This window comes from Ranitomeya variabilis, chromosome 8 (assembly GCF_051348905.1).
Source record: "Ranitomeya variabilis isolate aRanVar5 chromosome 8, aRanVar5.hap1, whole genome shotgun sequence".
NCBI lineage: Eukaryota > Metazoa > Chordata > Amphibia > Anura > Dendrobatidae > Ranitomeya > Ranitomeya variabilis.
Window position 1 is genome coordinate 186,141,469 of NC_135239.1, and position 24,241 is coordinate 186,165,709.

Consider the following 24,241-nt stretch of genomic DNA (forward strand, 5'->3'; position numbering starts at 1 on the left):
CAATAAAAGTGCACATATTTAGTATCGCCGTGTCCATAACGACCCAACCTATAAAACTGTCCCACTAGTTAACCCCTTCAGTGAACACCGTAAGAAAAAAAAAAAAAAAACGAGCCAAAAAACAACGCTTTAATATCATACCGCCAAACAAAAAGTGGAATAACACGCGATCAAAAAGACGGATATAAACAACCATGGTACTGCTGAAAACGTCATCTTGTCCCACAAAAAACAAGCCGCCATACAGCATCATAAGCAAAAAATTAAAAAAGTTATAGTCCTCAGAATAAAGCAATGCCAAAATAATTATTTTTTCTATAAAATAGCTTTTATCGTATAAAAGCGCCAAAACATAAAAAAAAAGATATAAATGAGGTATCGCTGTAATCGTACTGAGCCGAAGAATAAAACTGCTTCATCAATTTTACCAAACGTGGAACGGTATAAACGCCTCCCCCAAAAGAAATTCATGAATAGCTGGTTTTTGGTCATTCTGCCTCGCAAAAATCGGAATAAAAAGCGATCAAAAACTGTCACGTGTCCGAAAATGTTACCAATAAAAATTTCAACTCATCCCGCAAAAAACAAGACCTCACATGACTCTGTGGACCAAAATATGGAAAAATTATAGGTCTCAAAATGTGGAGACGCAAAAACTTTTTTGCTATAAAAAGCATCTTTTAGTGTGTGACAGCTGCCAATCATAAAAATCCGATATAAAAAAACACTATAAAAGTAAATCAAACCCCCCTTCATCACCGCCTTAGTTAGGGAAGAATAATAAATTTTAAAAAATGTATTTATTTCCATTTTCCCATTACGGCTAGGGTTAGGGTTAGGGTTAGGGTTGGGGCTAGGGTTAGGGCTAGGGTTAGGGCTAGGGTTAGGGTTTTGGCTAGGGTTGGCGGTAAAGTTAGGGTTAGGGTTGGGGCTAAAGATAGGGTTAGGGTTGTGGCTAAAGTTAGGGTTAGGGTTTGGATTACAGTTGGGATTAGGGTTGGGATTAGAATTATGGGTGTGTCAGGGTTAGGGGTGTGGTTAGGGTTACCGTTGGGATTAGGGTTAGGGGTGTGTTTAGATTAGGGTTTCAGGTAGAATTGGGGAGTTTCCACTGTTCAGGCACATCAGGGGCTCTCCAAACGTGACATGGCGTCCGATCTCAATTCCAGCCAATTCTGCGTTGAAAAAGTAAAACAGTGCTCCTTCCCTTCCGAGCTCTCCCGTGCACACAAACAGGGGTTTACCCCAACATATGGGGTATCAGCGTACTCGGGACAAATTGGACAACAACTTTTGGGGTCCAAGTTCTCTTGTTATCCTTGGGAAAATAAAAATTTGGGGGGCTAAAAATCATTTTTGTGGGAAAAAAATATTTTTTATTTTCACGGCTCTGCGTTGTAAACTGTAGTGAAACACTTGGGGGTTCAAAGTTCTCACAACACATCTAGATAAGTTCCTTGGGAGGTCTAGTTTCCAATACGGGGTCATTTGTGGGGGGTTTGTACTGTTTGGGTACATCAGGGGCTCTGCAAATGCAACGTGACGCCTGCAGACCAATCCATTTAAGTCTGCATTCCAAATGGCGCTCCTTCCCTTCCGAGCTCTGTCATGCGCCCAAACAGTGGTTCCCCCCACATATGGGGTATCAGCGTACTCAGGACAAATTGGACAACAACTTTTGGGGTCCAATGTATCCTGTTACCCTTGTGAACATACAAAACTGGGGGCTAAAATATCATTTTTGTGAAAAAAAAAAGAATTTTTATTTTCACGGCTCTGCGTTATAAACTGTAGTGAAACACTTGGGGGTTCAAAGTTCTCACAACACATCTAGATAAGTTCCTTGGGAGGTCTAGTTTCCAATATGGGGTCACTTGTGGGGGGTTTGTACTGTTTGGGTACATCAGGGGCTCTGCAAATGCAACGTGACGCCTGCAGACCAATCCATTTAAGTCTGCATTCCAAATGGTGCTCCTTCCCTTCCGAGCTCTGTCATGCGCCCAAACAGTGGTTCCCCCCACATATGGGGTATCATCGTACTCAGGACAAATTGGACAACAACTTTTGGGGTCCAATTTATTCTGTTACCCTTGTAAAAATACAAAGCTGGGGGCTAAAAAATCATTTTTGTGAAAAAAAAATGCTTTTTATTTTCACGGCTGTGCGTTATAAACTGTAGTGAAACACTTGGGGGTTCAAAGCTCTCAAAACATATCTAGATAAGTTCCTTAGGGGGTTTACTTTCCAAAATGGTGTAACTTGTGGGGGTTTTTAATGTTTAGGCACATTAGGGGCTCTCCAAACGCAACATGGCATCCCATCTTAATTCCAGTCAATTTTGCATTGAAAAGTAAAACAGCGCTCCTTCCATTCCGAGCTCTGCTATGCGCCCAAACAGTGGTTTACCCCACATGTGGGGTATCGTCGCACTCAGGACAAATTGCACAACAACTTTTGTGGTCTAATTTCTTCTCTTACCCTTGGGAAAATAAAAAATTGGGGCGAAAAGATCATTTTTGTGAAAAAATATGATTTTTTATTCTTACGGCTCTGCATTATAAACTTCTGTGAAGCACTTGTTGGGTCAAAGTGCTCAACACACATCTAGATAAGTTCCTTAAGGGGTCTACTTTCCAAAATGGTGTCACTTGTGGGGGGTTTCAATGTTTAGGCACATCAGGGGCTCTCCAAATGCAACATGGCATCCCATCTTAATTCCAGTCAATTTTGCATTGAAAAGTAAAACAGCGCTCCTTCCATTCCGAGCTCTGCTATGCGCCCAAACAGTGGTTTACCCCACATGTGGGGTATCGTCGCACTCAGGACAAATTGCACAACAACTTTTGTGGTCTAATTTCTTCTCTTACCCTTGGGAAAATAAAAAATTGGGGCGAAAAGATCATTTTTGTGAAAAAATATGATTTTTTATTCTTACGGCTCTGCATTATAAACTTCTGTGAAGCACTTGTTGGGTCAAAGTGCTCAACACACATCTAGATAAGTTCCTTAAGGGGTCTACTTTCCAAAATGGTGTCACTTGTGGGGGGTTTCAATGTTTAGGCACATCAGGGGCTCTCCAAACGCAACATGGCGTCCCATCTCAATTCCAGTCAATTTTGCATTGAAAAGTCAAATGGCGCTCCTTCCCTTCCGAGCTCTGCCATGCGCCCAAACAGTGGTTTACACCCACATATGGGGTATCATCGTACTCAGGACAAATTGCACAACAATTTTTGGGGTCCAATTTCTTCTCTTACCCTTGGTAAAATAAAAAATTGGGGGCGAAAAGATCATTTTTGTGAAAAAATATGATTTTTTATTTTTACGGCTCTCCATTATAAACTTCTGTGAAGCACTCGCGGGGTCAAAGTGCTCACCACACATCTAGATAAGTTCCTTAGGGGGTCTACTTTCCAAAATGGTGTCACTTGTGGGGGGTTTCAATGTTTAGGCACATCAGGGGCTCTCCAAATGCAACATGGCATCCCATCTCAATTCCAGTCAATTTTGCATTGAAAAGTCAAATGGCGCTCCTTTCCTTCCGAGCTCTGCCATGCGCCCAAACAGTGGTTTACCCCCACATATGGGGTATCAGCGTACTCAGGACAAATTGTACAACAACTTTTGGGGTCCATTTTCTCCTGTTACCCTTGGTAAAATAAAACAAATTGGAGCTGAAATAAATTTTGTGTGAAAAAAAGTTAAATGTTCATTTTTATTTAAACATTCCAAAAATTCCTGTGAAACACCTGAAGGGTTAATAAACTTCTTGAATGTGGTTTTAAGCACCTTGAGGGGTGCAGTTTTTAGAATGATGTCACACTTGGGTATTTTCTATCATATAGACCCCTCAAAATGACTTCAAATGAGATGTTGTCCCTAAAAAAAATGGTGTTGTAAAAATGAGAAATTTCTGGTCAACTTTTAACCCTTATAACTCCCTAACAAAAAAAAATTTTGGTTCCAAAATTGTGCTGATGTAAAGTAGACATGTGGGAAATGTTACTTATTAAGTATTTTGCGTGACATATCTCTGTGATTTAAGGGCATAAAAATTCAAAGTTGGAAAATTGCGAAATTTTAAAAATTTTCGCCAAATATCCGTTTTTTTTCACAAATAATTGCTAGTTATATCGAAGAAGTTTTACAACTATCATGAAGTACAATAAGTCTCGAGAAAACAATGTCAGAATCGCCAAGATCCATTGAAGCGTTCCAGAGTTATAACCTCATAAAGGGACAGTGGTCAGAATTGTAAAAATTGGCCCGGTCATGAACGTGCAAACCACCCTTGGGGGTGAAGGGGTTAAACACAAACTAATTGTATTATTCAGTTTAGATGGATGTTAGATGGAGTGAGATCAAGCTAATTGTATTGTCAATTTTCCCTGCAACCATCATTTCATTTTCTACTGGAAAAAAAGAAAATTGGTTTAAAGCCAAGTCAGTTCTCATCTTAGAAGTTCAAATTAATTAACTCCTCTTAAAGATCCATTAAAGTAAAGTAAAACTGTTAAAGGAACATCTGTGTCAGTGACAGTTTTCTATTCTCTGAGAATCCAGTTCATAAAAGCTTAAAGGGGTGGTCTACATATCTATCCTTACGCCCTAACCACTTTAGTAATTTGCTTTGTTACACAATACCCTACACTTCTTCCTGTTTAGCTAATCTCTAATGTGTTTTTTTTGTACTGTACTTCCTGTGATGTTTCATTTGAGATGAGCCTGAAATGTGACATCACAGGAAGCCAGGGCTGCACTCACTCCCCGCAATGTCTATCAACCCTTCTGGAAAACAACATAATCAAGGGGCAGCGCTGCAGTTACTCACTGTTTTGTTTCATTGCCGCCCTCTCTGAAGACTTCCTGGATCCTGGGTGATGGATGCTGTGGGAGACATGAGTGCAGCCCCAGAACTCTGCTTATATCTCTGTCGTCGTAGCTTCTCACATTGCTATTGGATGGAAATAAAAGCAATGCGTGTTACTAGTGCAAAACCATAGCTTCTATCAGCGCCCACAAATGAATCGTCAGCAGGGGTCGGTGATAGAAGCAATGAGTGACAATAGCATTGCCACCTGATGACCATTAGATTGAGGGCAGTGCTACAAGCTGTGGGATGGCACTGGTGTCACTCACTGCATTAATCTCCACCCCCGGCAACATGTTACACAAAAGCTGCAGTGTCGGAGATAGAAGCAGAGTGCTGGCACTGCACTCATGTCTCCCACAGTGTCCATCATCCAGGATTCAGGATGTTTTCAGAGATGGTGGTGATTCACGAAACTAGTGAGTAATTGCAGCGCTGCCCTCCTCTTCCAGTAGGGGCGACGGATGCTCTGGGGAGTAAGTGCAGCCCCGGCTTCCTGTGATATCACATTTAAGACCCCTCTCAAATAAAACATCACAGAAAGTACAGTAAAAAACACATTTATGGAGTAGCAAGATAAGGAGAAGTATAGGTTGTTGTGTTAAAATGCAAATTACAAAAGTGGTTAGGGGGTAAGGATAGATATTTAGAAAAAGCAGTACCACCACTTTAAGGGTGACTATAGACATCGATGTATAATGCTCTGGGTATGGACGGTGATACAATGGACTGGCTGTGTGTCTCCTGATTGGAACTCAACAGCCTTATATATGAAGTTAGCATGTTCAGGTCAGGAGACCCACTGTCAGTCCACACTTGGAGCGTGTTTCACTGATGTCTGAATTCATCCTTAGGGTAAATTTCCATGGTGCAGATTTCATTGCAGAAATTTCTGCCAATAAAAATCAATTTCATTAATGGGGTTGTTTCAGATTATTAGGAAAGTTGCATAATTTTGTGCAACAAAATCTGCAGCAAATATACAATATGTGAACATACCCTAAGACAATGTTCAACTTTAGACTACAAATCTACGCATTTCTTTGCAGATTAAACTGTGGATTACAAAGTATCGTGAGGGGTGAAATCTACAGATTGATTTGAAAACCTGCATCCTCTGCCTTCCATATGTTTTTTTTTCTGCCACAAGCTAATAGTGTTTTTAAAAACTCTCTAATTTGTTTTGCGCTGTAAATTGATGAAGATTTGTGGTGAGGGATCTGAGATAAATTGTGAATGTGGAAACAAACTCTAAGGTAAATCGGCATAAGGCAGCATTTAGGACTTGTATTTTGCAAGACGACCTATAGTTTCCATTGGCACCAAGTTGGGCTTTATTCAAACTTTTCATTACTTTTTATTCCGTTTGCAAATATATCTGCAATGCCAAATCTCCTTTTTAATGACTTGTATCTTTATATTACTGCATATTCTTCAAGAACATCCATTTTTATACAAATGGTTGATCAGTGTCATGTTTTGTTCCCTTAGAAATACAAAGAATTTGAGAAGGAAGTTTCCATAGAAGAAATAGATGGACTTCATCTGGTCAAGAAACTTGCAAAAGACATGGAAGAGATGTTCCACAAGAAAGCAGAAGCCGTTCGGGTTTGTGTAATTTCATATTTACCTCTTACATGATTGAGTCAATGATTTCAATTGGTGGATTTGTTGGATAAAGCAAGAAGCCTGAGGTTGTTGAGATGTAGTTTATGGAAACTGGTGGTTCAGATGGCTACAAGAAGATGAAAAACTGCTTCCAGCTTATATAACAGTTAGCTGGTGGAGTCATTAATGAAGTAGGAACCTACTATAGATTGTAATATTATCCAACGGGATGGCATATTGTATGATTTCAAAATGAAGAGACCCCAGCTCCATGAACTGTGATCCTTTATTCAACATAAGCAATTCGGAGGACATACACGGTCAACGATACAAATTCACATGACATGCATCAATGCGTTTCAGGTGGTGTCTGACAAACCTTAATCATGAATCACAGTTCGTGGAGCTAGAGCCTCTTCATTTTGCATTTTCCACGCCTTGACAAGGCACTTTCGGCCTTCGAACACCCTCATGATGCAATCACGGTGAGCTGGATTTTATTTTATATTGTATGAGTGTCCTAGATAAAATAGATGTTTGGATAATATAATTAAATCATTGTGGATCTTGGTAATATTTTTCATTCTAATCAAATGTTTCCAACATTCAAAAGAAATTCCGATTGTTATCTATTTAAGGGGTCATCTAATTAGTTTCCCTGTGCTCGGTTTTTCAGAGGGTGCCCTCAAAGATCAACTATAATCTGGAAGCTGGTGATCAACTCACCGGTGGCGTCCAAGCAGGAGAGAGGAAGCATTAAATGATTCCCATTAAAATCAAAGCATGGACTTGCCCAGTTCTTTAGGGATGATCTATGTAGCATCTAAAGACTTTTAGGTGAAGATCCTGAAGAAGGAAATCTCTTTTAACCCTTCCCGACAGACTGGGCAATTCTCTTATCCTATATTTTAGTTTTTTTCGTTTTTCTCACCCCTTATTCCAAGATCCATAACTTATTCATTTTTCTGTGAGGCTTTTTTTTTGTGGAACAATTTGTAGTTTTAAGCGAATGACACCATTCATTTTGCCATTCAACGTATTGGAAAACAAGAACAATATGCTGTGAGGTTATATTGCACAAAATAAAGCAATTTTGCAATTGTTTTTTAACTTTTGTGTTTATAGGGTTCATTGTGCTGTAAAAATGACTTAGTACTGTTACGCTGATACCAAACTCGTATATTTTTGGTGCGCTGACATTTTTATTGATACCACTTTGAGGTAGATACAACATTTTCATTGCTTTTTATTGCACTTGCGGTAACAAAAAAAATTAAATTTTGTCGTTTTGATTTATTTCTGATTACGATGTTTATTGTCGATATTAATTATTTTGATAGACTGGCATTTTAGGGACATGGAGATACCAAATATGTTTATTATTTTTTCTATATTTTCCATGGGGGAGGGGTAACTTTTTAGATCTTTATTTGACTTGAACCTGTTATTGTCTGGTTGCTTCTACTATAATACCATAATATTGTAGTATATAGAGAAAATCACAGTCTCCTATGAATACAAGTCATAGGAGTACCGTCATGGCAAGCATGGGGGTCTTTAGCAGATACCCTGCTACCATGTCAAGAGATCGTCACACCTGAATCAAGTTGCAGAGGATCAATGGACCCTTCCCCTGGGCAATACATTGTAAATACCCCTGTCAGAAATTGACAGCAGCATTTAAGAAGTTAGCAGTGGATGGAGCTCAGCTTCACTAGCTACTGATAGAAGCAGATGATGGCTGGACAGCACAACCATCATCTGCCAGCAATAATGAATGTTCAGCATCTGAGCCTGCTTAAAAGAAGGGGACCTGCCTCATGATATTCCAGTTACATCATATATCCATAGGGAACTCACAAGGCAATGTACTACGTCCAGTATTGTCAAGTATCAAAGAGGGTCTGTCAGCTTAATATGTTGCCTTACCTAAGGTCCATACCCCTAGTTGCCAAAATGACACACAGAGAAAATATGCTGTTTGACTTACAGGAGCACCAAAAGAATACTCCAGACTCTTGGGCTTGATTCAACAAGGAAATATTGACAGAACCCTGTAGTTAATTGCTTTAAAAAGTCACAATTGTCAATTTTTTTAGACTTTTGGTGTTGTCTCACCAGTTTTTCCCAGCTCCACCAATATAAGGAGCTGGGGAGGGACAGGGCATGGCGAGGTGTGACACCACAACCCACCTTATTGTTGTCGATCTGTCAAGTAGTGGAAAAAAGTTGGTGAATCTGGGCTGCTGGTACAGTCCAAAGTCTGTGTAGAGATGTCAATGTGGTTTTAATCTCAAGGCATTTCGAAGTGAGCAAACTTATTCCTCAAGAGAACTACAACCACATTGACATCTCTATACCGCCTTTGGCGCAGATTCACCAACTTTTTTCCACTACCCTATTGCCACATTGGAGCCTCCAATCTGTTGGTGTTGCAGCAGCTGGAATTATTGCCTCCTATGCGTACAACCTCTGTTGTGGGTCACACAACCCCACAAGGTGAGCAGTTACCATATCCTTTAATCTTATATCAATTTATTGGAAAAGACCCTATTGCGCTTGTATTGTCCCCCGCCAGCCTTTCCAATATTATTGACGAGCTGTGGAGTTCTCAATGTCAGAAATCTCCTTCTAGTTGTGGACTGGAGTAAGATTTCTAGCATGGTGGTTGATGGTGCACACCACTCGTCAGATGGTCCTAATTCACTAAGAGACATGCACCACTCATCAGATGCTCCTAATTCAGTAAGACAAGCGCCACTTCCCAGACGCTCCCGATTCACTTAGAGGTGCACGCCACCCATCAGTCACTTCTAATTCACTAAGAGGCACATGCCACTAGTCAGATGCTTCAGATTCATTAAGTGGTGTATGCCTCTTAATGATTCAAGAGCATCTGACTCCTACATGCCCCCTGACTAAAACCGGCTAGACAATTGCTGGTCTTGGTGAATCGGAGCGTTAATTTTGAGTCATAAGTAACGACTTTCCCCCCACTCCCTCATGCCTCTCTTGATGGTGGTTGACAGGCCGTTTGTAAGTCGCCGCCCTACGGATTGGGAGGTAGTGACGAACTTGTAAATAGGTGCGTGAAGACTGACGTAAAATACAATATACAGTATGTATCCCAGACGGAGAACTATTTTGGGTTGCATTTTCCTTTAATTTTTCCAAGATACAATTGATGGTAAAAAAGCATATGAGAATTATGTAGAACTGCACTACCTAGCAACAGTAATATATAAAAAATAATATAATAGGGAGGGACATGTTATTCACTGAAAGTCTTGTCTGATTGCCCTCGGATCATCGGCAATGGGCTGTGTTTAGCACTAGTTTGCCTTTTACAAACAGTTGTTTATTGGCCTTTTATGCCTCCCACCATATACATCTCTCAGTGCACAATTAAGTTATCACCGGGAGATTTGTATTCAAGGTGTCAGATATTGGAAAATTGAAAGCTTTGCTTCTTCTTTCAGCTTTTACAATATCCCTGAAAATAAACATTAGTGTCAAGGAATCGACAAATTTACATAAAAGCCATACATCTGTGCAAATCTTTTCATCTGTCTTCTTAGTGTATGTTTCTTTTTATCACTGCTAAATGTCTGAGGATAAACTGAGCATAAAAGCCGTGTAACTGGTTTCTCCCTCCTTCTTGTCTGAATGACAGCAAAACAAAATTCCTGCAAATATTAACTCGCTTTCCTGAGATTTTAAAGCGAGGTCTACAGAATTGTGATGTTACATAGTTACACTACTTGATGGTATTTACCTTTAAAAGCAATGATCACTTTTGCATTGACTAATTTTTTTCATGTTTTATTTGTTTCCAAAATGCAAAACTAGGCAAAATTGCAGATAGGCTTTATTAAAGAGAGTTCGTCACTGCCAAAAGCTAACAAAACTAATCTTGCATGTATATAGGTACGGTAAGTTAGCTACAATAGTGTCATTGTGGGCTGTGATCACTAGCTCCTGTCTGCAGCACAGTACCAAGCAGCAGCTGCAGACAGGAGCCAGTGATGAGATCCGGCAATGACACTGTATGAGTACGGCTAAAGTGTCCATGCAGAGTCACTGATCGAGTTCAGGTAGTACTCGCTTGAGTGTTGTCAATCAAGATATAACAGGGAGTAATGATCCACAGAGCTCATGGCCACGACAAGGGTGCACCGAAGCCACATTATTTGCATCCAAAATAAATATTTTTTTTTATGGCATCTAAACCACTAAACATTATACTACAAGTATGATCTAACTTTGGTCTCAGTCGCCGACATACCAGAAAAATCTGCTGCAAATATTGGATTGTTGGCAGAAAAAAACACTTCATAAAATACTACAAATTTTTGTCGTATTTTTAATGCATATTTTTCCCATTCAAATGGGTGAAAAAATGCTGCAAAAACACTGAAAGAAATGACATGCTGCGGCTTTGAAAATGCTTCAGATCAGCAAGTAAAAAATAGACAACACGTGCATGAGATTTGCCAGTATAGTAAAACTATGTTTGTTTGTTTTCAGCAAAAAGGCACAGAAAAAATGCTTAAAAAATGGAAAGTAAGTATGCCTTAAGCTGTATAGTTAGCGTTTTGGAGGTGACAGCCTCCCTTTAAATATTTCCTACCATTTTGTTGCTGTAAAGTCTCTTAAAGGCCTTTGTATGGCAGGCTGTCAGTAGGCTGCTGTTGACTCTTTTTGCTCCCCTTCTTTAAAAACTGCCTGCCTGTTCTAACCAGTGTAGGCTCAGGTTGGTCACTGACCGCTCCTGCCGGCGATTCAGCTGCTCCACATCAACAGAGCAACACTGCTTCTTCAGAGCTGCTCTGTCAATGAAACATGACTGCAGACATGCTAATTGACAGCTGACTTCCCGCAGTTAGGCAGTGGGGAGTCGGCTTTCAATCAGCATGACGTCATGGGCAGTCAGGCCCTGTCAACGGAGCAGAGCGGAATAAAAACTACTGTTCTGTCAACGTGACATCAGTGGAAGCCACAGAATCGCCAATAGGAGCAGTCTGTGAGTTCAGAGCTGGGCACAACAGACACGTAGTTAGTAACTACCTGCCAGATAGTTCTCTGTCCCATAGTAAAAATGTAATATAGTCCTGGATATCCTCTTTAATCCTCTTTCCAGAAATACCAGCATAAATTGTGATGAGATTGTACAGAAGACAGAAGATCAGAGTGTGGAGAGGGAAAAAGCATCCAAGTTTTCAAGGAGGGCCTATAAAACAGACTATCCTGAATGAGACTGTAGAAATAAAGGACAGTAGACAGCCTGTAAGCAAACAAAATGAATCACGCAGAGAGTGAATCACTGTAAAGAGAGGAGAACACCAATGGCAGACTCTGCATTTGTATAGGAAGGTTGGCAGAGAAATCTATTTGACCGGCAGCTATCTATGATGTATAGCTTTCTCGAAGAAAAAAATCCTCCAAATTCAAAGAATTATGCTGTAAGATTATCCAGTGTTAGACAACATAGAAAAGTGATCATACGGCTGAGGACGAAGCTGCTGGACGTCTAAATCTACAATAAAATAAACCCATCTACTTTGTGAGAAACCTTTAAATGGAGAAAAATCTACTCTCCATAAGAAATTCACTTTGTGGTAATGGCAACAAAAGAAAATCTTAATTAATACTTGATGACAGCTCCTCTTACATTTAAGAACAGGGAGCAACCCGCAAAATACGGCTTTGTAAGAAGTTCTTATCTGATGGACATAACTGGACTGGAGGATTATAAAGCTGCTACATAGTATCAAACAAGTTTCGTCGTTGTTCTTTCTGTTTGGCTTTGATCACTTATCATTTGCATACCAAGCAGATGACATTCCCGAAATTGGCAGCTGACGTTCTTTTTATGTCTAATGTCCGAAGAAATTAATCTGCTTCTTGAGAGATAATTGTTCATTAATAATATTAGTATCTATGCAAAGCTTACGGGAATGTGAGCACGTGAAATGTCAGAAAACACATCCTTGTACTCTGCGGCTCTGGTCACAAGGGCTCATGCCCTTCGTTGAAGATATTCGGTACATTGAGACGATCTTACACAACTTTATACTAACTACCTGTCACGATCCATGTTTGGATCTGTGGCAGATCTGACCTCTCAGATTAAAACTTTTTTCCTTTCAGCTATCGGAGGTTAGTGCAGTTTTTCCCCGGAAGCCGCTGGGGTAATTGCATTGCTGCTAGTTATGATGTGGGTGGTGACCACTCCTACCTTCCTTTAAAACTTCACCTGATGCAGCAGCTGACTGTTGGTTATACAGGTCCTTTTGGAGACCAACCAAGTTGGAGTCAGGAGCTTGCTGGGTTCAGTGGTGCTTCGGTTGAATTCTGTCCTTTGGTGCCTTACTCTGCTGTTCGGTGCATTTCCGCAGAGAAAAGCTAAGTGTTGTTTTGTGTTTCCTTTACCCCTGTGGTGTTTGTTTTACCTTACCTTGTGTTGTATTAGTGCAGCGATGGGACCAGTGATCTCACCTGCCAGTTCCCTACTTAGGGATAAGAGCAGGGCGAGTGAGGGACTAGGTATCCTGTTTAGCGACGGGTTGAAAGAACCCTATAGGGACGGTAGTAAGAGCAGGGCACATCCTCAGGTGAGTGCAGGAGGTGTTCATTCCCCGTTCCCTACCGCCAGGGCCCACCGTTGTTAAAGTATCCCCGGTGTACCCTTGTGTGTTTCGCTGTTTTGTGACTGACCACTCGTCGGGTCGCATCGCGCTAGGACAATCACTTCATGACATTACCCTTCTAATAAAAAATGAGCAAATATATTCAAATATTAGAAAATATTACAAAAGTCCACATTGGCCAAAATGAAGATTTTTTTTTTTTAATTCGCTTTTGCACAGATTCAGCAAAATGGTCATCATGTTGCCAAACAGTAAAAGTCCATCAAAAGGTTAAGAAAAAAAATACTTATACTTGCCTTATTGCTCACCTCTCCGGCCCCTCTGTTCCTTACCATCACCTATCTGCTCTTCTTCCTATCTGTTTAAGACTAGCACTTGTGTTCACGCTAGGTCGGGACTTCCGGCTATGATGAAGTCCAGGACATTACCTTGCATGCGCACCCAACGTCGCGCCACGCATCTTGAAATCATTATGTTGTCATCTTTCATGCATTTGTGGAGAAACGTTTCGCCCTAATGTGCAGAGGCTCAGGGATTCCTCTCTTGGTGGGGGGTGATAACAAGATTCACCGAGAGTCGGTCAGGGGACTGTGAAACCCATAGGATTCGGAGAGCTGAGCGCTAAGATCAGTAAAAGTTTTTTTTATTTTTTTTACATCTTTAGTTTCATTATACTCTGGGGTCTTGAAATAAGGTACATTCAATTAGCTGAGAATAACCCGTCTACAAACCAAATTTCTCAGAAAAAATGTGGACGAACGGCTGAATTAAAATTTTGCCTCATCCACTCTCCATTTAAAGCTAGGGTCACATGACTGTTTTTCTCTCATCTAAGAAAATCGGCCCGATTATGCTAATCAGAGTATGATCAGAGTGTGATCCGACTTTCCCAGAACTGGAGAAAAAAAAAGTTTCTCCACCTTCTCTGAATTACAAGTTCATGAAAATCAGACCACACTTGGGTGTTATCCGAGTGATGTCCAATTTTTCCAAAGACTCATAGAGTTGCATATGAGGGTGCCATGTGATTCTCTGAGACAAATCGTGCATGGTGCAATTTATTCCTAGGACCGACTCAGACTGAGGAAAAAATAGGACATGTGCGCAGTCCCAAAGAATAACATTGGTCCGAGTGCGACCCGTCAAAATGACTGATAGCACTAATCCAATTTTTACAGTCGTGAACACGAGCCGTAATACCAAGGACAAAAGTTGGTCATGATGTTTGGTAGGCCATAATCTGATGTGTCTAGATCCGAACACTACATTAATTACTCATTATATTATAGAAGACACCCTTTGGGCTACTAAGGGCTAAGGCTTATTTTATGAAAGGTACTGTTTAAGGGGGATGTATCAGATGTAGAAAGCCAGGCTGATTTCTTTTAAAAACAGGGCCAGGTTTGTCCATGGTCTTAGTGATATATTTTGCATAGCCTCATTCAAATCAATACAGTTGAGCTCTAATAACACGCATAGGCCATGTATAAAAGTGGCATGTCATCCATTATTATGGTGTTAAATCAGTATTGAGTGCAGTAATTTGGGGCACATAGTCATGTCTGGGTTGCCAAATCTTGGCCAGAAAACAACCCAACTGATGTTATACACAAGGCTCAATGAAGGTCAATGTAAGTTCAGAAAGCAGATAAATATTGGTAATTAGTGTACAATATATATATATATATATATATATATATATATATATATATATATATAATGTGTGTATATATATTTTGGAATATAATTTGGAAATTTTTAGCTCTTTTTTTTCCAATCACGGCTGTTTTTTGGCATATGTTGTGAAGTCCTAATAATTTCATTGGCATCTGACTATTACCCTTTGTAAAGACTGCTGATCCACTTTATTTTTGCCTTTCCGCACATGCAGATGCAGAGATAAATGATTTTCCTATACTGACTTCTCAACAGATAATTGCAGTCATTGATTAAAGTTTTATCGAGGTTTTCCTAGACATGTTTGCACTACACATGCCAGAACCAATAAAGGTCTTTACAAGCCGCGTCCAAGCAATGCATTAAAAAAGACTCTGGAATGTGTCCGTTTTACTTTGTGTATCTATTGCCTCTATTTTTCATAATTGGCTAGTTTGATTTGTGTTTTTAATTGTGTGTGATCTGCTTTCCAACGTCAACGTACGACCCCGCTTTATTTCGGTAACCCCCGTACCAAATATTAGTAAACATGTTAGAGATCATTTCTCTTTTTACTGTGCTTTTAATTTTTCTTGTTTCAAGCCGAGCAGATTCCCATCACGATGGCACTGTATAAAATAATTGCTGCTATGCTCTAATTCAATTTCCGGAGATTCATGGTTCACTACACCGGTGGGGCTTAGCTAGGGAAGCCTGGGAATTCAAAGCTTTTTATCACAGAATTCCACATGCAGAATGTTAGTTTTCCTAGGTACATTTCTTTGGCATTTTCTTTTAATAAAACACACTTGAGGATGTTGATATTTTTGGGGGGTGACTAAGGCTGGCAGTGCTCCTAATTACACTTTTGGACTTCTGCTTAAAGGCGTACAGCTTTTATGAAACTTAACAAACTTTTTGCATAAGGATTTTCAGGGGAAATAATTATTTGGACATTAAAGTGAAGCTCCATTTTATTGGGATGTTCATTGTGTTACTGGATTGATGAACAGTATCCAAGTTTTAAAAAGTATTCAAAAAAGTTGTAAATTCCATTTTATCTTCTGCTTTAAATATGAACTACAAAGGCATGTAAAAGTTTGGCACTCCTGGTCAAAATTGTTGTTATTGTCAACAGTTTAGCAAGTTGAAGATGAAATGATCTCTTCAAAGTTAAAAATGACCCATTTCCTTTGTATTCTAGGCCAATATACACTGCTCAAAAAATAAAGGGAACACTTAAACAACAGAATCTAACTCCAAGTAAATCAAACTTCTGTGAAATCAAACTGTCCACTTAGGAAGCAACACTTTGACAATCAATTTAACATGCTGTTGTGCAAATGGAATAGACAACAGATGGAAATTATTGGCAATTATCAAGACACCCTCAATAAAGGAGTGGTTCTGCAGGTGGGGACCACAGACCACATCTCAGTACCAATGCTTTCTGGCTGATGTTTTGGTCACTTTTGAATGTTGGTTGTGCTTTCACACTCGTGATAGCATGAGGCGGACTCTACAACCCACACAAGTGGCTCAGGTAGTGCAGCTCATCCAGGATGGCACATCAATGCGAGCTGTGGCAAGAAGGTTTGCTGTGTCTGTCAGCGTAGTGTCCAGAGGCTGGAGGCACTAACAGGAGACAGGCCAGTACACCAGGAGACATGGGAGGCCGTAGGAGGGCAACAACCAGCAGCAGGAATGCTGCCTCCACCTTTGTGCAAGGAGGAGCAGGAGGAGCACTGCCAGAGCCCTACAAAATGACCTCCAGCAGGCCACAAATGTGCATATGTCTGCACAAATGGTTAGAAACCGACTCCATGAGGATGGTCTGAGTGCCCAACGTCCACAGATGGGGGTTGTGCTCACAGCCCAACATCGTGCAGGATGCTTGGCATTTGCCACAGAACACCAGAATTGGCAAATTTGCCACTGGCGCCCTGTGCCCTTCACAGATGAAAGCAGGTTCACACTGAGCACATGTGACAGACGTGACTGAGTCTGGAGACGCCGTGGAGAGCGATCTGCTTCCTGCAACATCCTTCAGCATGACCGGTATGGCAGTGGGTCAGTAATATTGTGGGGTGGCATTTCTTTGGAGGGCCGCACAGCCCTCCATGTGCTCGCCAGAGGTAGCCTGACTGCCATTAGGTATCGAGATGAGATCCTCAGACCCCTTGTGAGACTACATGCTGGTGCGGTTGGCCCTGGGTTCCTCCTAATGCAGGACAATGCCAGACCTCATGTGGCTGGAGTGTGTCAGCAGTTCCTGCAAGATGAATGCATTGAAGCTATGGACTGGCCCGCCCGTTCCCCAGACCTGAATCCAAATAAGCACATCTGGGACATCATGTCTCACTCCATCCACCAACGTCACGTTGCACAACAGACTGTCCAGGAGTTGGTGGATGCTTTAGTCAAGGTCTGGGAGGAGATCCCTCAGGAGACCATCCACCACCTCATCAGGAGCATGCCCAGGCATTGTACTGTACAGAGATCATACAGGCACTTGGAGGCCACACACAATATTGAGCATCTATTCCTTGTCATGATGCATTTCCACTGAAGTTGGATCAGCCTGTAATTTGATTTTCCTCTTTGATTTTGAGTATCATTCTAAATCCAGACCTCCATGGGATATTAATTTTGATTTACATTGATAATTGTTATGTTTTATTGCTCTGAACACATTCTAATATGCAATGAATAAAAATTTGCAACTGAAATATTTCATTCAGAGATATCTAGGATGTGGTATTTTAGTGTTCCCTTTATTTTTTTGAGCAGTGTACATATACACTGGACGTCGGGCACTCAGACCATCCTCATGGAGTTGGTTTCTAACCGTTTGTGCAAACACATACACATTTGTGGCCTGCTGGAGGTCATTTTGCACGGCTCTAGCAGTGCTCCTTCTGTTCTTCCTTGCACAAAGGCGGAGGTAGCGGTCCTGTTGCTGGGTTGTTGCCCTCCTATGGCCCCCTGCACGTCTCCTGGTGTACTTGCCTGTCTCCTGGTAGCGCCTCCAGCCTCTGGACACTACTTCTTGCCACAGCTCATGTTGATGTGCCATCCTGGATGAGCTGCACTACCTGAGCCACTTGTGTGGGTTGTAGCATCCGTCTCATGCTACCACGAGTGTGAAAGCACAACCAACATTCAAAAGTGACCAAAACATCAGCCAGAATGCACATTGGTACTGAGATGTGGTCTGTGGTCCCCACTTGCAGAACCACTCCTTTATTGAGGGTGTCTTGATAATTGCCAATAATTTTCAACTGTTGTCTATTCCATTTGCACAACAGCATGTGAAATTGATTGTCAATCAGTGTTGCTTCCTAAGTGGACAGTTTGATTTCACAGAAGTTTGATTTACTTGGAGTTAGATTCTGTTGTTTAACCCCTTTCTGCCAGCTGACGGGATAGTATGTCAGCTGGCAGTATCCCCCGCTTAGAGGTGGGCTCCGGCGGTGTTTTCAACAGCTGTCATGTGCGCGCAATGGGCGCGAGTGGAATCGCGATCCGCCCACGCCCATTAACTAGTTAAATGCAGCTGAGCTGTCAAACTCTGACAGAGGCAGTTAACAAGCGCTGCCGGCCGTGCGGCCGGAAATACGTGCATCGCTGACCCTCGTCACATGATCGGGGGTCAGCGGTGCGTTGCCAACACAACCAGAGGTCTCCTTGAGACCTTTATTTTTGTTGATGGGAGATTGCTATGAGCGCCACCCTGTGGACGGCGCTCATAGCAAGCCTGTAATTCTGCTGCATAGAGGTGCAACACCTCTATGTAGCAGAGGCAATCGAGTAGTGGATGCTTCTAGCCTCCCATGGAGGCTATTGAAGCATGCCAAAATTTAAAAAAAGTGTTTAAAAATATAAAAAAATCTAAAAGTTCAAATCACCCCCCTTTCGCCCCAATCAAAATAACCCCCCCCCAAAAAAAAAAAAATCAAACCTACATATATTTGGTATATCCGCGTTCAGAATCGCCCGGTCTATCAATAAAAAAGAGGATTAACCTGATTTCTAAATGGCGTAACGAGAAAAAAAATCAAAACACCAAAATTACGTTTTTTTGGTCGCCGCGACATTGCATTAAAATGCAAAGGGCAATCAAAAGAATGTACAGTATCTGCACAAAAGTGGTATAAATAAAACAGTCAGCTCAGCATGCAAAAATAAGCCCTCATCCAACCCTAGATCACGAAAAATGGAGACGCTACGGGTATTGGAAAATTGCGCAATTTTTTTAAAAGCAAACTTTGGAATATTTTTTACCACTTAGATAAAAGAGAACCTATGCATGTTTGATGTCTATGAACTCATAATAACCTAGAGAATCATAGCGGCAGGTCAGTTTTAGCATTTAGTGAACCTATCAAAGAAGCCAAACAAAAAACAGTATGGGATTGCACTTTTTTTGCAATTTCATCACACTTGGAATTTTTTCCTGTTTTCTGTTACACGACATGGTAAAACCAATGATATCATTCAAAAATACAACTCGTACCGCAAAAAATAAGCTCCCTCATGGCCATATTGATGGAAAAATAAAAAAGTTATGGCTTTGGAAACATGGGGAGCGAAAATCAAAACGAAAAAGCGAAAAAAGCTCTGGGAGTCCCTTTATTTTTGTAAGCAGTGTATATAACAGGGTGGGCCATTTATATGAATACACAAAAATAAAATGGGAATGGTTGGTGATCTCAACTTCCTGTTTGTGGCACATTAGTATATGGAAGGGAGAAAACTTTTCAAGATGGGTGGTGACCGTTGCAGCCATTTTGAAGTCGGCCATTTTGGATGCAACTTTATTTTTTCCAAGAGGGTCATGTGACACATTAAACTTACTGAGAATTTCACAAGAAAAACAATGGTGTGCTTGGTTTTAACATAACTTTGTTTTTTTATGAATTATTTACAAGTTTATGACCACATGTGTTCAAAGTGCTGCCTATTGTGTTGGATTGTCAATGCAACCCTCTTCTCCCACTCTTGACACGCTGATAGCAACACCGCAGAAGAAATGCTAGCACAGGCTTCCAGTATCCGTTGTTTCAGATGCTGCACATCTCGGATCTTCACAGCATAGACAACTGCCTTCCGATGACCCCAAAGATAAAAGTCTAAGGAGGTCAGATCGGGAGACCTTGGTGGCCATTCAACTGGCCCACGACGACCATCATGATGATGTGTTGCCCTCTTTATGCACTGAAGATGGCACATTCCCTTAGTTTTTCCTGCAAGATGGTGCACCACCACATTATGGGTGTCAGGTCCGGGCATTCCTACATGATCATTTTCCTGGAAAGTGGATTGGTCGTCGTGGGCCAGTCATCGAATAGTCCACCGCACTCTCCAAGGTTGAAAATACGAAAATGCGGATATAAAGTAGATAATGCTGATTCAGATGCTGCCTTGTCACGGGAATGGTGGCTTTATTCTATTTGGACATAGAAACTATGTGCTAAAGATCCGGGAGGGGTCATAATGTCAAATTTCTCACTCGTATCCTTGTACTTCAACATTGCCTACCTCTGCGCAATAAAATATTTTTTGCATCTTCAACCTTGTAGAGTGCGGTGGATTATTCCATGGCCTGACTAATGAGACCACACCACAATCATCCAACATCTCCAAACCTCACTGAGTGCACGTCAATTTTTCTTGATCATTTGCACCTACGGTATAACAACTTTTTTCAAGTTCTAAAGTTGCCAGTAATAATTCTTTTTCAAAATGTGATAAAAAAACCCTTTTTATAGTAAATGTCCAACATCAATATTTCCAATACTCACATAATTGGAATAATTATTTGAGTAAGAGTACACTAGGATAGCATATAGGAGGCATCGTGCCTCAGTAGTTCGTATTGATGTCTTAAAGCACTGAGGTTAGATGTTCTGTATGTGGTGGTGTGTATGGTATCTGCAATCGGTTCTCCATTTATCTCTCCCTCAGCAAAAAAATAATGAAAGGTTAATTGGCTTTCTATAAGATTGACCTATATGTGTGTTTGAAATAGGGAAAATAGATTGTGTATTTCGTTGGGGCAGAACTGTGAAATATGTTGGTGCTATATAGGCAACAGAAACTCAAATTAAAAAAAATGGTCAAAATACAGATGCCATCAAAATTATTCAACCAAACCATATTGCAACATTTACAAACTTTTACATTTTTGCAATACACTAATGAACAAGAAAAATGTAAATCGCTCAGCACAACTAATATAAGAATTCTTCAAATTTAATACAAAATGTCACTGTTTTTTTTTACTTCTGCAGTCTCAGAATTATTCAACCGCTTAATGACAAGCGTCTTTAGTACTTAGTTGGGCGCCTCTGGCTGTTATGACCTGCTGCAAATGTGATGTATAACCAGACACCAGCTTCTGGCAGCATTGCTGAGGTATATGGGCCCATTCTTCACAGGTAATGGCCTCCAGCTCACTAATATATTAAAGTTTTTTTTTTGCTTGTATAACCACCTTCTTGATATGCCACCAAACATGTCCTATGGAGTTCAAGCCAGGCAACTCTGAAGACCTCTACAGAATCTTCCAGGCCTTCTTCTGAAAAAGCCCTGATGGACTTTGAGATATGTTTGTGATCACTGTCTTATTGTAAGGTCCATTGAGGCCAAAGCTTCAACTTCCTTACAGAAGCCATAATGTATTCTGCTTGGATTTTCACATGCTGCACGTGTCCTGCTCCAGAGGAAGCAAAGCAGCCTCATAGCATCACTAAGCCACAGTTATGCTTCATTATAGGCATCAACAAGCCACCATCATGCTTCATTGTAGGCTGGGTGTGCAGTGCAATTGCAACCATGTATGTTGTATTCTGAAATGCTGTGAAGTTTCAGAGAAAAACTTGACAATAGGGAAAAACCTGATTATTCTGATGACATTCCTGACCAATTTTATCTCAACCTACTCAGGATGATTGACAATTCTTTCCTATGTGTGTACATATAGAGAGACCTGCCAATCAATTGGAGCGATGAGAGCCCCGCTGGTTATCACGCTAGTCACATTTCTCCATATAGTACCAAGTGAAATTTTTAAACTATGTTTTCTCTGAAATTCTGATGTGCAAGTCGGTGGTGTAATTCATTTGCGCTACTGATAAAACTCAACAAAGAGGTAAAATCCAAAGAGTTTTATATTACAGGTTTTCAAAAGTCAGTGTGTTTCAAGGTTCTCCATGACCTCTTCATCAGGACAAAAAACACAGCTTCTCAGAGTAAGACATGCTTGGATGTAAATATGCAGCCAGGTATTGATTCATGCTGCCCATGACTTGGGCAGCATGAATCTAATGCTAGGTTCCCTTTAAATTGTTCTAGTTTCTTTAGTTTAATGAAAATAATGGAAATGGAAGTCGAGTAATTTTGATTGCAACTGTTTTCTCTTTTCTAGTGTACGTTAATCTTTTTTCATCTTATTTTATACCACATTTCTTATGAATGAGTTAAATGGGTAAAGCTTGCCAATGTGATCCCTTCCCATGAATACCCTAATTCTGTTTAGCGTTGATGATAAGACACCATCTTTTCTTGTATAGTTACTTCTTAGGTTTTGGCTGATTTGTTTATCAGCGAGGAAACTGCTGATTTAAAAAAAAAAAAAGCAATCATAATGGTAACATGAAGTCCTTCATGTGCTAATTCCTTATCTCCATTCTATGTATCTTGTTGGGAATAAAATGAAAAAATATAATAACTCCCAGTTATCTACAGATTTTGAGGGTTGAAATGTAAAATGGTTCGTGGGCGGAAGAAAATTACGGTGAATCAACTAATTGCTGCCATAAATAGCCGTAAATGACAGAATCTGCCATAATAGAAGAGACAATTGCCTATAATTGTTAATTGTTGCCAACAAATTAAAGGTTTTCCAGAATATTTGTTTACAGTCGTTTGCATTATTACATTTCTATTGGGTGCTGGCGGAATACAAATAGATTCTTTCAAGTTTATTTAAAGATTGTTCGGAATTGTTCGGATTCTCATTACAAAATAGCTCTTCGTCTTCAGAACTTCTCAGTGACACAGTTTATGTTGTGATTAATATTTTTCCTGTTGTAATTTGCCAAATTAGGTGGGTGGGATGAGCAATTGCCTTTTTTATGCACTCAATTCTTAGGTGTCATCCAGATCACACTATCATGTCAGTGTCCACATCTTGGGTACAAGTTTAAAATTAAAATTAAATTTCCAAGAAAACAATCCTATCGAACAATTACATAGCCCATCAAAAAAAAAATATTGGTGTCTTGGTTTTAAACCTGTTCCTATGATTTGTTTAGGTGTTGATTCAGAAAATTATAGTGGATGGACAGCTTTAGCTGTGGTTTCTTAGATATGGTTCACAACCCTCGTATCTTTCCTATCCTACAACCCCAAACAGTTATTCAAAACTTTTAGCTCCCTCTTCCACTCACCACTGCCCCCTTCAACCTCCCTCATGTCTGCTGAGGACTTTGCCACACACTTCAAAAATAAGATTGACCAAACAAGGCAAGTCTTCATTGTTCAACCACCACAACCCCTTTGTATACCAGATCAATGCCCAAACCCAATAACCTCCCTATCCAACATCACTGAAGGGGAGCTTAATTGTCTCCTCTTCAAATTGCACCTCACCACCTGTGCGCTCGACCCCATCCCACCTCCTCCCCAACCTCACCACCACTTTTATCCCATCCCTAACCCACCTCTTCAACCTATCACTAACTTGTGGTACCTTCCCTTCTGCTTTCAACCATGCCACAGTCACGCCCATCCCTAAAAAGCCAACCTTCGACCCAACCGCTATGTCCAGCTATCGCTCAATATTGCTGCTCCCATTCGCTTCCAAACTCCTGGAGCAGCACGTCCATGCTTAACTTTCCTCCCACCCCTCATCTAACTTGCTCTTTGACAATATACAATCTGGTTTCCACCCCCATCACTCCACTGAGACAGCCCTGACCAAAATTACTAACAACCTACTTACAGCCAAAGCTAATGGACAATACTCTATACTTCTCCTTCTAGACCTGTCCTCTGTTTTCGACACATTTGACCACTGCCTCCTACTACAGATCCTCTCTTCCTTTGGCATCAAAGACCTTGCCCTATCCTGGATCTCCTCATACCTTTCCAACCACACATTCAGCATCTCCCACTCCCTCACTACCCCCTCATCCCACCCTCTCTCTATTGGAGTCCCACAAGGCCCTGTTCTAGGATCCCTATTCTTCTCAATCTATACACTTGGCCTGGGGAAACTCATAAAGTCCCATGGATTCCAGTACCACCTTTATGCTGATGACACTCAGATCTACCTCTCTGGCCCAGACGTCACCTCTCTGCTGTCCAGAATCTCAGAGTGTCTATCAGCCACATCCTCCTTCTTCTCCTCTCGCTTCCTCAAACTCAATGTGGACAAATCTGAATTCATCAT

General features: G+C 40.8%; 1 protein-coding gene across 3 annotated transcripts in view; it reads left to right on the top strand.

The window, feature by feature from the left end:
• CACNA2D3 (calcium voltage-gated channel auxiliary subunit alpha2delta 3) overlaps positions 1–24,241 on the top strand; it is a 1,029,735-nt gene that overhangs the window by 206,973 nt on the left and 798,521 nt on the right. For 2 of the 3 annotated variants that reach the window (XM_077278408.1, XM_077278409.1), the window contains exon 3: positions 6,362–6,478. In XM_077278408.1, the coding sequence (XP_077134523.1) occupies positions 6,362–6,478 (117 nt within the window). Of the gene's footprint in view, positions 1–6,340; positions 6,479–24,241 lie in introns of all 3 variants that reach the window. The other variant, XM_077278410.1, reaches the window with a different exon arrangement.